The sequence below is a fragment of the Oncorhynchus kisutch genome, linkage group LG10 (genome assembly GCF_002021735.2).
Source record: "Oncorhynchus kisutch isolate 150728-3 linkage group LG10, Okis_V2, whole genome shotgun sequence".
Lineage (NCBI taxonomy): Eukaryota > Metazoa > Chordata > Actinopteri > Salmoniformes > Salmonidae > Oncorhynchus > Oncorhynchus kisutch.
In genome coordinates this window covers 39740656-39754439 of record NC_034183.2, presented here as the reverse complement: position 1 = coordinate 39754439, position 13784 = coordinate 39740656, and the positions used below count along the sequence as shown (strand labels likewise).

Sequence of the window (13784 nt, the reverse complement as noted above, 5' to 3'; positions counted from 1 at the left end):
ACGTTGCATGACCTCCCCCACTTCTAATGCGAAAAACTGATGGCCAGTTAAGATGTTGGTTTGTTATTCTTCCTGGATATTATACGATACCCCGCAATTGAATAGTTACATTCTTCAGCAAATACGAGAGGAGGAGAAGCTAGGGATCCCTTAATGGTAATGTAGGAGAGCTGATCCATCAACCACACACACACACACACACACACCGCGTGAAGGACATGAGACCCAAAATCATACGATCATATTAGCCGCCAATCCATATCCACATTATTTTATATGATTTTATTCCTCTATTCCCACTTTGGCTGACTCTCTGTCTGGCCAGAGTTTGGGTCTCCTCTGCCCTACTTTTAAAAAAATCACATGTGGCGCTTTGACAGTTGAGCTGCGTAAAATCTGAAGAAAGTATTTTTATAGAATAAGCTCACGTCACTCTGCGATTTTATGATCATTATCCAAACACAGCTGGAGGGATCAGACACGTTGCTCGCGGAATATAGTGCTGAGAGATCTGCCTGATCAGACGCTCCGATGCGAGTTGGTAGCCTGTTTGAGGAGAGAGAGACCCACTGTTGCAGAATCCAAGAGGAGAGCTAAGCTAACATACTGTATCTCTCACGTCATCCAAAGCTAATTGTGCTACGAATGCAGTTTGTTTGATCGTGTTCAGTGACTAAGGTATTTACAAATGGTTTATTTTTCCACACTTAGAACACAAGGAAAACACCTCTATTAACTTTTCCAACAATCAACTATTCCACTGGAGATTTCAGCGTACCTAAATGAATCAATCTGATTCCAGCAGCGCGTGGGTGTGCAAGTGTGTGTGTTTGTATACATGCTTGAGTGTGTGCGTCACATGTTCATGCGTGCGTCATATGTGTACGTAGCTCCACAATGCCACACCTGTAGTAACAGCAGAACCACTGAACCAGAGTCAGCTGTTTCCTTCGTTTCCGACCTGAATTTTTGTTCCGTTTCATCTTTACTGGTCCAGGATCAGCCACTGTGACCTGCTCTATCCAGGCCCTAATTGTAGGCCTTCATTAGCAAATCTCCACTTTACCAGATATTCCTTGATTGTGTAATGACAGGGGTTGGGTTGGGGTAGCTTGCAGATGTGCTCTAAACGGAGGAGGGATAACAGGGCCTCTCATCTGGTTTGATATTCCCCTGGACCGACCGGACGGGATAGTTTGGCTTTTCATTAAACAGGCCCCCTTTACAGGCCCTTCTATAGTACACTTACCTAGCCCCCCCTCTCTCTTCTCCCTCTCTCCACATCCACTTCCTCTGTAGGGTCCTCACCTGGCTCCGCTTCACTGGCTCCACTGTGTTAGGAGAGCCAACGGGCCGTGAAGCCTCTCATCTTTCCCTTCTGCCCTGTTCATTTTCCTCTCCTCTCCTCTCCTCTCCTCTCCTCTCCTCTCCTCTCCTCTCCTCTCCTCTCCTCTCCTCTCCTCTCCTCTCCTCTCCTCTCCTCTCCTCTCCTCTCCTCTCCTCTCCTCTCCTCTCCTCTCCTCTCCTCTCCTCTCCTCTCCTCTCCTCTCCTCTCCTCTCCTCTCCTCTCCTCTCCTCTCCTCTCCTCCTTCTGGATTTGTCTTACTATGATTAAATCACAAAAACCTGTCTGTTATAACTCACGGGACTATGCTTGTAGTTTTATTAGTTAGGGTAAAACTACAACTCCCTTCCAGATCGAGCACACACAGCAGTATCATCAACCCCCACAAGTGTGAGTGGGGCTAACTGCCAAATATATACCTGATTAAAATGCTGTGGTGTTTACAGTCATGTTAATGTAACAGGGTTTATAGTAGAGGAAGGCTGGTGGGAGGAGCTATACGAGGACGGTCTCATTGATACCGTTTGATACCATTCCATTCATTCTATTTCAGCCATTACAATGACCCCTTCCTCCAAATGCCCCAGCCATCAACCTCCTCTGGTTTATAGCCATGGTATATAGCAGTATAGCCTCATCTCATCAGCCTGCCTGCCTGTCTGCCTGCCACACTAACAGGTGCAGCAGGTCTACACCATGCGACCTCGTTAGCCCAGGCTAATTTCCTGACACTACCGCTGAGCTGCACTGGGCTCGTTATTTCCTCCCGACATGCCATGCGTTCAACTGCAGATTATCACCCAATTAACACCTCCCAGTCAGTCCCGCCACAGCTCTCATAGGTCCTCTACTGAATCACACTCTGCCACTCCACTCTCACTGCCATGTCCCTCTGCGCTGAACCCAGCTGGTATAGCTGTTGTTTCTAAAATGTTATAAATGCAAGGGCGCCACTTTGGTTTTAGAAGTGGGGGGGGGATATAACCTGGAGGGGGGTCTGCATTTTCTACATTCTTACACAATCCAATGTGCAGTTTCTATTTAGAACAAAAAAGTAAGCAAAAATGCCCACAGTCATCAAGTCATTACTTGTTTCGGGTGTGTTAGGCCAAGGTCAGAGTGAAGACCCCCAGGGCCAGGACTGAGCAGCCCAGAAGCTAGGGATTTCCTAAATACGTATCTCCCCTGATGTGGGCATGTTTTCAATACAGACTCCTTTAGTCGTACTGTATTCCATATAAGGGATCCAGACATTATTAAAGTTACCCAGTATACCCTTAATCTGGTAATAAATCAAATCTAGTGATACATAACTTGACATTGTGGGAGGATAACCAACCTTCCAATGAATGGCAAAGCGTTACTTAGCCATGTTAAACGCTTGGTTACACAGTTTCTTCAGATTTCTTCAGTGCCTTAGACCTCTGCGCCACTCAAGAGCCCCAGATATCAACATTTCCAAGCAAACAAAAGCAGGGAGAGGAGAATCTGTAGACATGCTGAGATAAAAGAGCATACTCTTTGCCAGAATTCAGCCAGCCTTCACAAGACCATAACATATTCAAATATGGGCAGGGTTAGGCTACTAGGGTGAGCGAGCGTTGTGCCTTTTCATTTTCAATAATGATTGATTACCCATTTATTTGTATCTGCATGCAAATCGTCCTCCTAAAAGCTAGGCTATATCCTATAGGACTATGCAAATCATCCTCCTAAAAGCTAGGCTATATCCTATAGGACTATGCAAATCGTCCTCCTAAAAGCTAGGCTATATCCTATAGGACTATGCAAATCGTCCTCCTAAAAGCTAGGCTATATCCTATAGGACTATGCAAATCGTCCTCCTAAAAGCTAGGCTATATCCTATAGGACTATGCAAATCGTAGCAGGTGTCACTGTTATAATTCTTGCTGTTTCCAGTTCAGTAGCCATACCTGTGAGATCAGGTGTGCATGTGGTCTCAGTTAAATAGAGTAGGCTATAGCCTATGTAGAGAAGTACGGGACACTTATATTTGAAAGGTAATGTACTTCCTAAATAGGCCTATGATTAGACTATAGTTTATGACGTTGCCTATAAATAGGCCTAAATATGGGTCACCCATATTTCTCCATCTGAAAATCTCCCCACTCCTAAAAGGTAGGCTGTAAAAATAGCTCAAGAGAATGTTCAAGTTTCTCCAACTCTGCGCTCTTCAAACTACGTCAAGCATACTGGCTGATTTATCCCCGTAATACCATGTAAGGGCCATGTGAGAATCTCTGGTAATTTAACCTATTTATGAAGTTATTTTTTGCTGGCAAGTGGCAAGTGAGCATACGCCTGGACTGGGTTTGGGACCAGTTCTTGCGGTAGCAGGTGGGAGTCAGACAGAAAGCCAGTGGGTGCGGGGCGGGAGCAGTATGAAGGAATTGGTCCTGTGCAGACCTCTACTGTGCACCATGACAGTGAAACCTGCAACGTTAGAGCTGTTTATTACTGTGTCACTGTGAAAGTAGGAAAATAGCAGGGAAACTGACAGATTCATAATGTTACATTGCCATACTGACTAATAAAACTCAAATTGCACAGAAAAATTGTCAGAATATCAATCTTCAATCGTTTGGCCGATGGTTTCATTGCTTGATTCAGGTCTAGTTTGATTGAGGCAAAAATAATAGCTAACAGCTCTCTCTCTAATGGCACATCAACTGGCGAAAGCTAGCCAAGTTCATTTACTTCTGAAATGGGTCAAAACAAAGAATACAAAACATTTCCATACAAACAACAGCTGTTGGACAGTAATACAAGCCACCTCATATCGCTATCTGACAGATATCTAGAGGCTAGAGCTGACCTGGTAGCTACTACTAGCTAGCGTAACTTATACATTTACCTCAGTCGTGAGGAGATGAAACATTAGCTAACATTACTGTACATGTCAGTTACAATACTAGCTCAGCACTGAGAATAAACACTAGTTTAGTTTTTTTTCTGTTAAGTTAAACGGCAGTTACCTTGCCAGCTACATCAGTCAACTAAAGAAACTGGGGGCGGGACAAAAATGCAATTTAAGAATGTGTAGGGGACATGACCCCTCCATCCCCAGCTTGAAAGTTACGCCCCTGCATAAATGTGTTATTTGAATCATGAAATGTATACAAATGAGACCTTGCTAATGTTGTGTTTGATTTTGATTATCATATTTTGCTACTGGAAGATAGTGTATAGTATATTGTATGGTATATTACGGATAGGATAGTGAAGTGCGTGAGTACACACTGAGTCTGTTTTGAAAGGTTCTGGTGAGCAGGTGTGGTTACTTACAGTACAGTCTGAGGCTGTGACAGAGAAAGCCCATGTATGTCCGTCCGTCCGTCAAATTAAACAAGCACAGTAACCTGCAGAGAGGCTGTGAGAGTCTGTCCCATTAAACACCCTCACTACATAACGGAGAGACACACAGATAGAGGGAGAGAGAAAATAATCTCTGAAGCTGGAGACTCATATCTCCCTCACTATCTTTAAGCACCAGCTGTCAGAGCAGCTCACAGATCACTGCACCTGTACATAGCCCATCTGTAAACAGCCCATCTACCTACCTCATCCCCATACTGTAGTTATTTATTTCTTGCTGCTTTGCACCCCAGCACATTCATCTTCTGCACATCTACCATTCCAGTGTTTAATTGCTATATTGTAATTACTTCGCCACCATGGCCAATTTGTTGGGACGGCAGGGTAGCCTAGTGGTTAGAGCGGTGGACTAGTAACCGCAAGGTTGCAAGTTCAAACCCCTGAGCTGACAAGGTACAAATCTGTCATTCTTCCCCTGAACAGTTAACTGGGCTGGTTCCTGGGCTGTCATTGAAAATAAGAATTTGTTCTTAACTGACTTGCCTAGTTAAATGAAGGTATAAATGTTTGCCTTATCTTACCTCATTTGCACTCACTGTATATAGAATTTTAGTTTTCTTTTGTTCTACTGTATTATTGACTATGTTTTGTTTATTCCATGTGTAACTCTGTTTTGTTGTATGTGTCGAATTGCTACGCTTTATCTCGGCCAGGTCTTGGCCAGAACTTGTTCTCAACTAGACTGGTTAAATAAAGGTGAAATAAAAAGAAAGAGAAACATGAGAGAGGGTGTAGAGAAAGAGTGGCTGAAAGATAGGGGTGCAGTGAGAGGAAAGAAGTGGAAGTCTGGAGAAAGGATGGTAATGTGTGTGTGTGTGTGTCTGTGTGTAAGAGAGAGAGAATATCCCCCACCCCACCCCACAGCTCCTGCCTCCTGCTGTAAACTCACTGTTTATTGTACAGTGCAGAGATATTACATTGGACAGATATCACCTCTTGGCCTGTGGACAGTGGATGTGAATAGTTCACTCTGCCTGCAGCCAAATATCTGGTTATGACACCCCGTATGCGTCCCAAATGGCACCCTGGTCCCTATATAGTGCACTACTTTTGAAAAAGGGTCCCATAGGGGTAAAGGGTACCCATTTGGGATGCGGACACAGAGAGGAGAGCTGTCTGTCGTCAGGTATTAATAATACCGTAGCCTACTGGGACATGACTCTGATGTCCCCTGTCTGATACTACCGGCATCTGGTCTTCAGGAATAACATTATTATTATCACCCAGGGATGAACTGTTTCAACCGGGTTCATCTCTTGTATAACTCTCCCAAGAAGCATCAGGGTGGGGGTGTCTGAAGTTTGCTTTTCTCTCTGTCTGTGGAACGGACTCGTGTTGAATGATACCATCATACCCCCGATGCCACTTCATTTTGGGTCACAGCAGAGCCTCAGAACCAGCCATCACCATGTCTTGAGACGCAGGTGACGGCTGGGTATGCTGATCGCAGTAGTACTGCAGAAGCAACCCACTAACCATATGATCTCCTCCTCTCTCTCTCGCTCTACAGGGTTTGAAGACCCTAGTGTGATGGGCGCTTCCACTTGGAACAGCTCAGGTGAGAGATCGCATGCACACACACACACAAGCAAACAAACGAAGATAAAAAACAAGCCAGTTAGAATGACACAGTTGTAACTTACGTGTAGAGACACGGATGGGACAAAGATGAACCAATGTGTGGGCTTGTTAACTGTGATGCCGATTTTTGTCTAGGTGCGTCAGTGTGGTTTACTCGATGCACTTCGGACCACAATTCACATCACTGGTCCTGTGTTGTTTGTGTGTATCAGCTGTTCCACCTGGCTATGCCTTCCACACGGTGGCTAAGATCTTATTCGAAGCCAAGGCAGAAGGTATCCTGTGCTGTTTGTATAGCAGCAGCGCTACACTTTACGTAGGGTACATTACAAGGCTGTGGCTAGCTTGCTAACATGGGGCTCTGTTATCTGATGGAAGCATGCTGATTGGCCAGTGTTGTGTCTGGAGCCAGAATGTGTTTTTTTTTTATTCGTCAAGCAGACACCATTCAGGTCCTATGACAGCAGCCGAGTCAATCTGCATACTCCATTTGCAGGAAAGTTGCATGTTTTATTGTCACGTGCACAAGTACAGTGAAATGTCTTTCTTGCAGGTTCTAAACCCACCAATGTAGTAATCAATATCAATTTAGTATTAAAAATAACATACGGTAAAACAAAAACACACAAGAAATACAAATAAGAAGAACACGAGAAAGTATGTAAGCTATATACAGGGTCAGTTCCAATACCATATTTACAATGTGCAGGGATACTGGAGTGATAGAGGTAGTCTGTATAAATGTGTGTGTGTGTGAAATATATAAACGCAACATTTAAAGTGTTGGTCCCATGTTTCATGAGCTGAAATAAAAGATCCCAGAAATCCCAGAAATTTCTCTCAAATGTTGTGCACAAATTTGTTTCCATCCCTGTTAGAGAGCATTTCTCCTTTGCCAAGATAATCCATCCACCGTGCAGGTGTGGCATAAGCTATTTAAACAGCATGATCATTACACAGGTGCACCTTGTGCTGGAGACAATAAAAGGCCACTCTAAAATGTGCAACGCCACAGATGTCTCAAGTTATGAGGGAGAGTGCAGTTGGCATGCTGACTGCAGGAATGTCCACCAGAGCTGTTGTCAGAGAATATTAATTTCTCTACCATAACTCGCTTCCCAAAGTTGTTTTAGATCATTTGGCAGGCAATATGTTCAACCGGCCTCACAACCGCAGACCATGTGTATGGTGTTGTGTGGGCGAACATGGTAAGGGCAGGCATAAGCTACGGACAACAAACACAATTGCATTTTATCAATGGTAATTTGAATGCACAGAGATACCGTGACGAGATCCTGAGGCCCATTGTGCCATTCATCTGCCTCCATCACCTCATGTTTCCGCATGATAATGCACGGCCCCATGCCGCAAGGATCTGTACACAATTCCTGGAAGCTGAAAATGTCTCAGTTCTTCCATGGCCTGCATACTCACCAGACATGTCACGCATCAAGCATGTTTAGGATGCTCTGGATTAACGTATACAACAGCGGGTTTCAGTTCCCACCAATATCCAGCAACTTCGCGCAGCCATTGAAGCAGAGGGGGACAACATTTCACAGGCCATAATCAACAGCCTGATGAACTCTATGTGAAGAAGATGTGTCACGCTGCATGAGGCAAATGGTGGTCACACCAGATACTGACTGGTTTTCTGATCCAAGCCCCTACCTTTTTATTTTTAAGGTATCTGTGACCAACAGATGCATATCTGTATTCCCAGTCATGTGAAATCCATAGATTAGGGCCTAATGAAGCTATTTCAATAGACTGATTTCCTAAATGAACTGTAACTCAGTAAGATCTTTAAAATTGTTGCATGTTGCGTTTATATTTTTGTTCAGTATATTTAGCAGTCTTATGGCTTGTGGATCCAAGCTGTTCAGGAGCCTGTTGGTGTCAGACTTGATGCCTCGGTACTGGTTCCTATGAGGAAGCAGAGAGACCAGTCTATGGATTGGGTGGCTGGAGTCTTTAACGATTTTCCGGGCCTTCCTCCTGGTGTCGCGCCCTCGTCACAACTGTGCGCATGAGGACCATTTTAAATCCTTAGAGATTTGGACAACAAGGATCTTGAAGCTCTCGACCCACACTATTGCTGCCTCGTCGATGTGGATGGGATACTGCCACCCTGTTTCCTGTAGTCCACGACCAGCTCCTTGGTCTTATTCCGAGGAGCTGTCATTTAGCTTAGCCATGTCATTTACCTTAGCGCCAACCTCAGTGTTAATCCAGGGCTTTTGATTAGGGAAGCAGCGAACCTTCACTGTGGGGACAACGTCGCCGATGCATTTCCTCATGAAGCCGGTGACAGAGTTGGTTAGCTCATCAGTGTTATCTCCAGATTCTCTGAACATATTCCAATCACCGCTCGCAAAGCAGTCTCTGATTCTGATGACCATGTCTCAACGGAGCGAGTCACAGGTACTTCCTGAAGGAGACTCATTATTGTAGCCGTCTGACATTGATGACAGAGCTGGTGATATTTCACAGCTCTTGAAACTGGAGTCTCTTTTTCCTGGGGTTTTCCCAACGACATATATACTGTATGTTTATGTACTGTACATCATTGGGTTTTCCACACCTTGTAATGAGGCAGTTGGCTGGCAGTAGACTGTACAGTGCGCCACCATTGTGGTTAAGAAGATACATAGATGATCTTGTAACAGCTTTGCATCACCTACACTGTTACATTATGGAACATCCTAGTGAGAATACAAAGTGATTATACACTTACTGTGCTTGTAATGTGTTTGGCACGTCTTGATAGTATAAGTTTCCATCTAGCTTTCACACACACACACACACACACAAGCAGGCACACACACACATACACTCCTGGTAGTTATTTTGCTTTGAAAAGGTCTAATATGGATTTAGAGTTTCACCTCTGCCAGAGCGGGCTGCAGTGTAGAGCCAGATAACATGGGAAGGAGGATGAGCTATGTTGGCTGTGCTCCAGCTCAGGTTTCTAGCCTGTCTCCTGCTGTGCGGTCCAGGCCAGCAGATGGTCTACTCTATGGCAGTATTATGTCTGTATTGAAAGTTGCATTACGCAGAAATCGATCCGCCATTTCCTGATTGCTAAAACTCAAATAGTTTGTCTAATTTCAGTTTATGTGACATAACAATCTAGTGTAGTGTAGAGAATTATTGTACCATCTAAGGTGCTGTGAAATATATTTTCCAATATTGTTGTTTGACCCGTTTGAAGCTGGTGTACAAAACCGAAAGTAAAAGATGCAAAAACAAAACTTAAGAACAGGACGCATAGAAATAGCGCGCATAGAACAGATCTACTGCTTCTTACACTTGCTTTCGATTAGAATGACAGATCTATAACTCATATTTCTATGTGAATTTTTGTCAGGTCGCCCAAAAAGTTGCATATTGCCACTTCAACCAGTGACTCACTTACAGTAGAGATAGAATGCTGCTGAAGGAGGGTGATTTGGGTGGGTTTGACATGTGATACACTGTGTGTGTGTGTGTGTGTGTGTGTGTGTGTGTGTGTGTGTGTGTGTGTGTGTGTGTGTGTGTGTGTGTGTGTGTTTTCCCCTCTCAGACACAGGTCCAAACAAAGTCCCTGTAATAAAGAGAGGGGCGATGATGGGAACAATTTAGTAATCTGGTGATGTTAAAGAAATGTCATGAGCCCGGCTGAGTTTTGGTTTCGGAGGGATTGGGTTGCCAATCACTACAACACTCCACACAAGACAATTAGGGGAAGAATGGGTTTGTTGTATGAACATTGGCAGGACATATCTCTCCTCCTTTCTCTCCCATCTCTATTATCTATCATTATGGCAGTCAGTGGAGTGTGCAAGCAGGCTGTTCCAAAAGTAATCTCAGAAGGAAAGTGCATTGTATAAATATTTAACAATTTATTCAGCAATGAATAATGCACGTCTTGGCGATATTGGCTCTGCTCCTTCAGGGTAACTCGCTGCCTGAGCAAAAGATCCATGTAAAATATAGTCTAGGGGCAGTGAGTGCGGTAAACTATACCAATCCCCCAGGCAGGAACACAGAACCATAACAAGTGGAGGCAAGGGGGTGGTGGGAGCAAGAAGCCAGTGCACAGTACCAGTAGCAGCAAACGATAGCAGGATGAGAGAGCAGACCCATAGCTTAAAAACCCAACCAATAAATTAGGCATGATTGATACAAGCCTCCAATTTCTGAACTGGTTCCACATAATTTCAAAATAAACGAAAACACCACGTAGAAATATGCTAAACAATTTATTCAGCAATGGATAATGCAAGTCTTGGTGTTATCGGCTCTGCTCCTTCAGGGTAACTCACTGTCTGAGCAAAGCGAGCTATACCAATCCCCCAAAACAGCAGAACCTTATGCCAGACGACTACATGCAGCTACGACAGAAGCACTGTTGAAATATTATCGAATGACCACCTAAAGTCATCCTATCATGTCCTAAACAGAATGTTAACCATACGTGCATACTGAGCGACGTATAACTCCTATCTATCCCTTGAGACGTTCCGCCGGGTTCCCTCGCGGGAGGCAAGGTGGGCTTCATCTTGGCACACGTGACCATCTTCCTATCTGCCACAAAGCAGTGTGAACCCAGCCGCCCTAAAGAAGCACCGCCGTGTGCTATCACTGAACTATATCAATAGCCTAATCATCTATGGCTTTCCATGAAATATCTACTATAAGCAACCTAAGTAATAAGCACCCAGCCAACCACCTGTACTGATATGCACTGAACTTTATTATGAAGACAACTGAAGCGAAGCTATTGACTGTGGGCTGAACGCCGACATAGTGAACTATACAAGTCACGGGATATCGCAGATGAACCCATCACTTTTGGCATCCAAAATCTCCTTGACGTTTAATCTAATATAGAGTTCGTAGGAAGTAGAAGATCACGCCCTATGATCTTCAGTGTGGATGCAGGGACAGAGAGAGAAGCCGAAAACCCAGTATCTCGTCATTGATAACGAGAGACATAGACATAGACCCCGTAGATTACAAGATAAGCGCGCATATATAGAGAGTCTGAATCAGCTCTAACAAACCTTCCCATAAGAGGTAATGAACGCTTGATCGCCGGCACTGATCGTCATGTGGGTGTTTAGCAAGCCCGGCACATGCTAGATGATGGTAGCATCAACAACCTATTCAACACGGCTGAAACTATAGCAAGACTCGATTAGTCACCGTGCAGCTATACGCGTCAGCTTCCCCACTAAGGTCCAGGGTGATAACTTAAAATCTGAGGAAGAAAGGTGAGGGTTAGGCAGAAGTATCCATTTAAAATGAGGCTGTACTGTGAATATACTGAAAAGACCCAGTAATGTTTAGGCGATGAAAGACTGAACCCCATTGAAGTAGCACAAGAGATCCTGCTATTTGACTGTTGTACAGTTCTTGTAGAACCCACACATTAGGACCAGTAGAAGTTGCTTCAGGGTATAAGATGCCTGCAGACGCACTATGTACAAGCATGCATGATAACACACAAACGTGCTTACTACTGTCCTAAAAATGGTGTGCCATCGTACTGCAATGCTCCAGCAGATGCTGTGGAAAGAATAGCTAGTGTTGCCCTCTAAGTCTCCCGAGAGGCGCAGCGGTCTCCCAAGTGGCACAGCGGTCTCCCAAGTGGCACAGCGGTCTCCCAAGTGGCACACCAGTCTCCCAAGTGGTACAGCGGTCGAAGGCATAGCATCTCAGTGCAAGAGATATCACTGTAGTTCACGGTTCGAATCCAGGCTGCATCACATCCGGATGTGATTGGGAGTCCCATAGGGTGGCGCACAATTGGCCCAGTGTCGTCCATTGTTTGGCTAGTTAATAAGGTTCAATAAAATAAATGTAAAAAATTATCCTTTGTCAAGATAATCCATCCACCTGACAGGTGTAGCATATCAAGAGGCTGATTAAACAGCATGATCATTACACAGGTGCACCTTGTGCTGGGGGCAATAAAAGGCCACTCTAAAAATGTGCAGTTTTGACACACAACACAATGCCACAGTCTCAAATTTTGAGGGAGCGTGCAGTTGGCATGCGGACTGCAGGAATGTCAACCAAAACTGTTGCCAGAGAATTTCATGTTATTTCTCTACCAACGTCATTCTACAGAATTTGGCAGTATGTCCAACGGCCTCACAACCGCAGACCACGTGTAACCATCACAGGCTACGACCTCTACATCCAGCTTCTTTACCTGTGGGATCGTCTGAGACCAGCCACCTGGACAGTTTGAAACTGGGGAATATTTCTGTCTGTAAATAAAGTCCTTTAGTGGAGAAAAACTCATTCTGATTGGCTGGGTCTAGCTGCCGAGTGGGCCACCCATGCTGCACCCCTTCCCAGTCATGTGAAATCCATAGATTAGGGCCTAATGAATTTATTTCAATTGACTGATTTCCTTATATGAACTCTAGCTCAGTAACATCATGTCATGTCTCAGAAATCATGTCATGTTGCATTTTTATTTTTGTTCAGTGTAGTATGAAAGACATGAAAAAAAACAAAATGCACAGAAAATGAATTAATACCAGTACTAATACATGGCTAGAATGAAGTGCTCGCTACAATAGTGTAGAGTAAGACCAACCATCACAATTACACAACTAGAACACAAGATGAATGTGTAAAATGCATGACACATGACTACAAATGCTAATAAATAGCCTAAATCTACTGCTACAAATAAGAATTAAGTAAATATACAGTTGAAGGCGGAAGTTTACACACACCTTAGCCAAATCCATTTAAACTCAGTTTTTCACAATTCCTGACATTTAATCCTAGTACAAATTCCCTGTCTTAGGTCAGTTAGGATCACCACTTTATTTAAGAATGTGACATGTCAGAATAATAGTAGAGAGAATGATTTCAGTTTTTATTTCTTTCATCACTTTCCAGGTGGGTCAGAAGTTTACATACACTCAATTAGTATTTGGTAGCATTTAAATGGTTTAATTTAGGTCAAACGTTTCGGGTTGCCTTCCACAAGCTTCCTACAATAAATTGGGTGAATTTTGGGCCATTCTTCTTGACAGAGCTGTTGTAACTGAGTCAGGTTTGTAGGCCTCCTTGCTCGCACACACTTTTTCAGTTCTGCCCACACATTTTCTATAGGATTGAGGTCGGGGCTTTGTGATGGCCACTCCAATACCTTGACTTTGTTGTCCTTAAGTCATTTTGCCACAACTTTGGAAGTATGCTTGGGGTCATTGTCCATTTGGAAGACCCATTTGCGACCAAGCTTTAACTTCTTGACTGATGTCTTCAGATGTTGCTTCAATATATCCACATAATTTCCCCTCCTCATGAGGCCATCTATTTTGTGAAGTGCACCAATCATTCCTGCAGCAAATCACCCGGCATGATGCTGCCACGCCCGTGCTTCACGGTTGGGATGGTGTTCTTTGGCTTGCAAGCCTCCCCCTTTTTTCCTCCAAACATAACGATGGTCATG

At 44.1% G+C, this 13784-nt stretch overlaps 1 protein-coding gene across 1 annotated transcript in view; it reads left to right on the top strand.

Moving 5' to 3' along the window:
• LOC109898134 (inactive tyrosine-protein kinase transmembrane receptor ROR1) overlaps nt 1-13784 on the top strand; it is a 172883-nt gene that overhangs the window by 109910 nt on the left and 49189 nt on the right. Inside the window, exon 2 of the mRNA XM_020492951.2 lies at nt 6252-6299. Within this exon, the coding sequence (XP_020348540.2) occupies nt 6252-6299 (48 nt within the window). The remainder of the gene's footprint in view (nt 1-6251; nt 6300-13784) is intronic.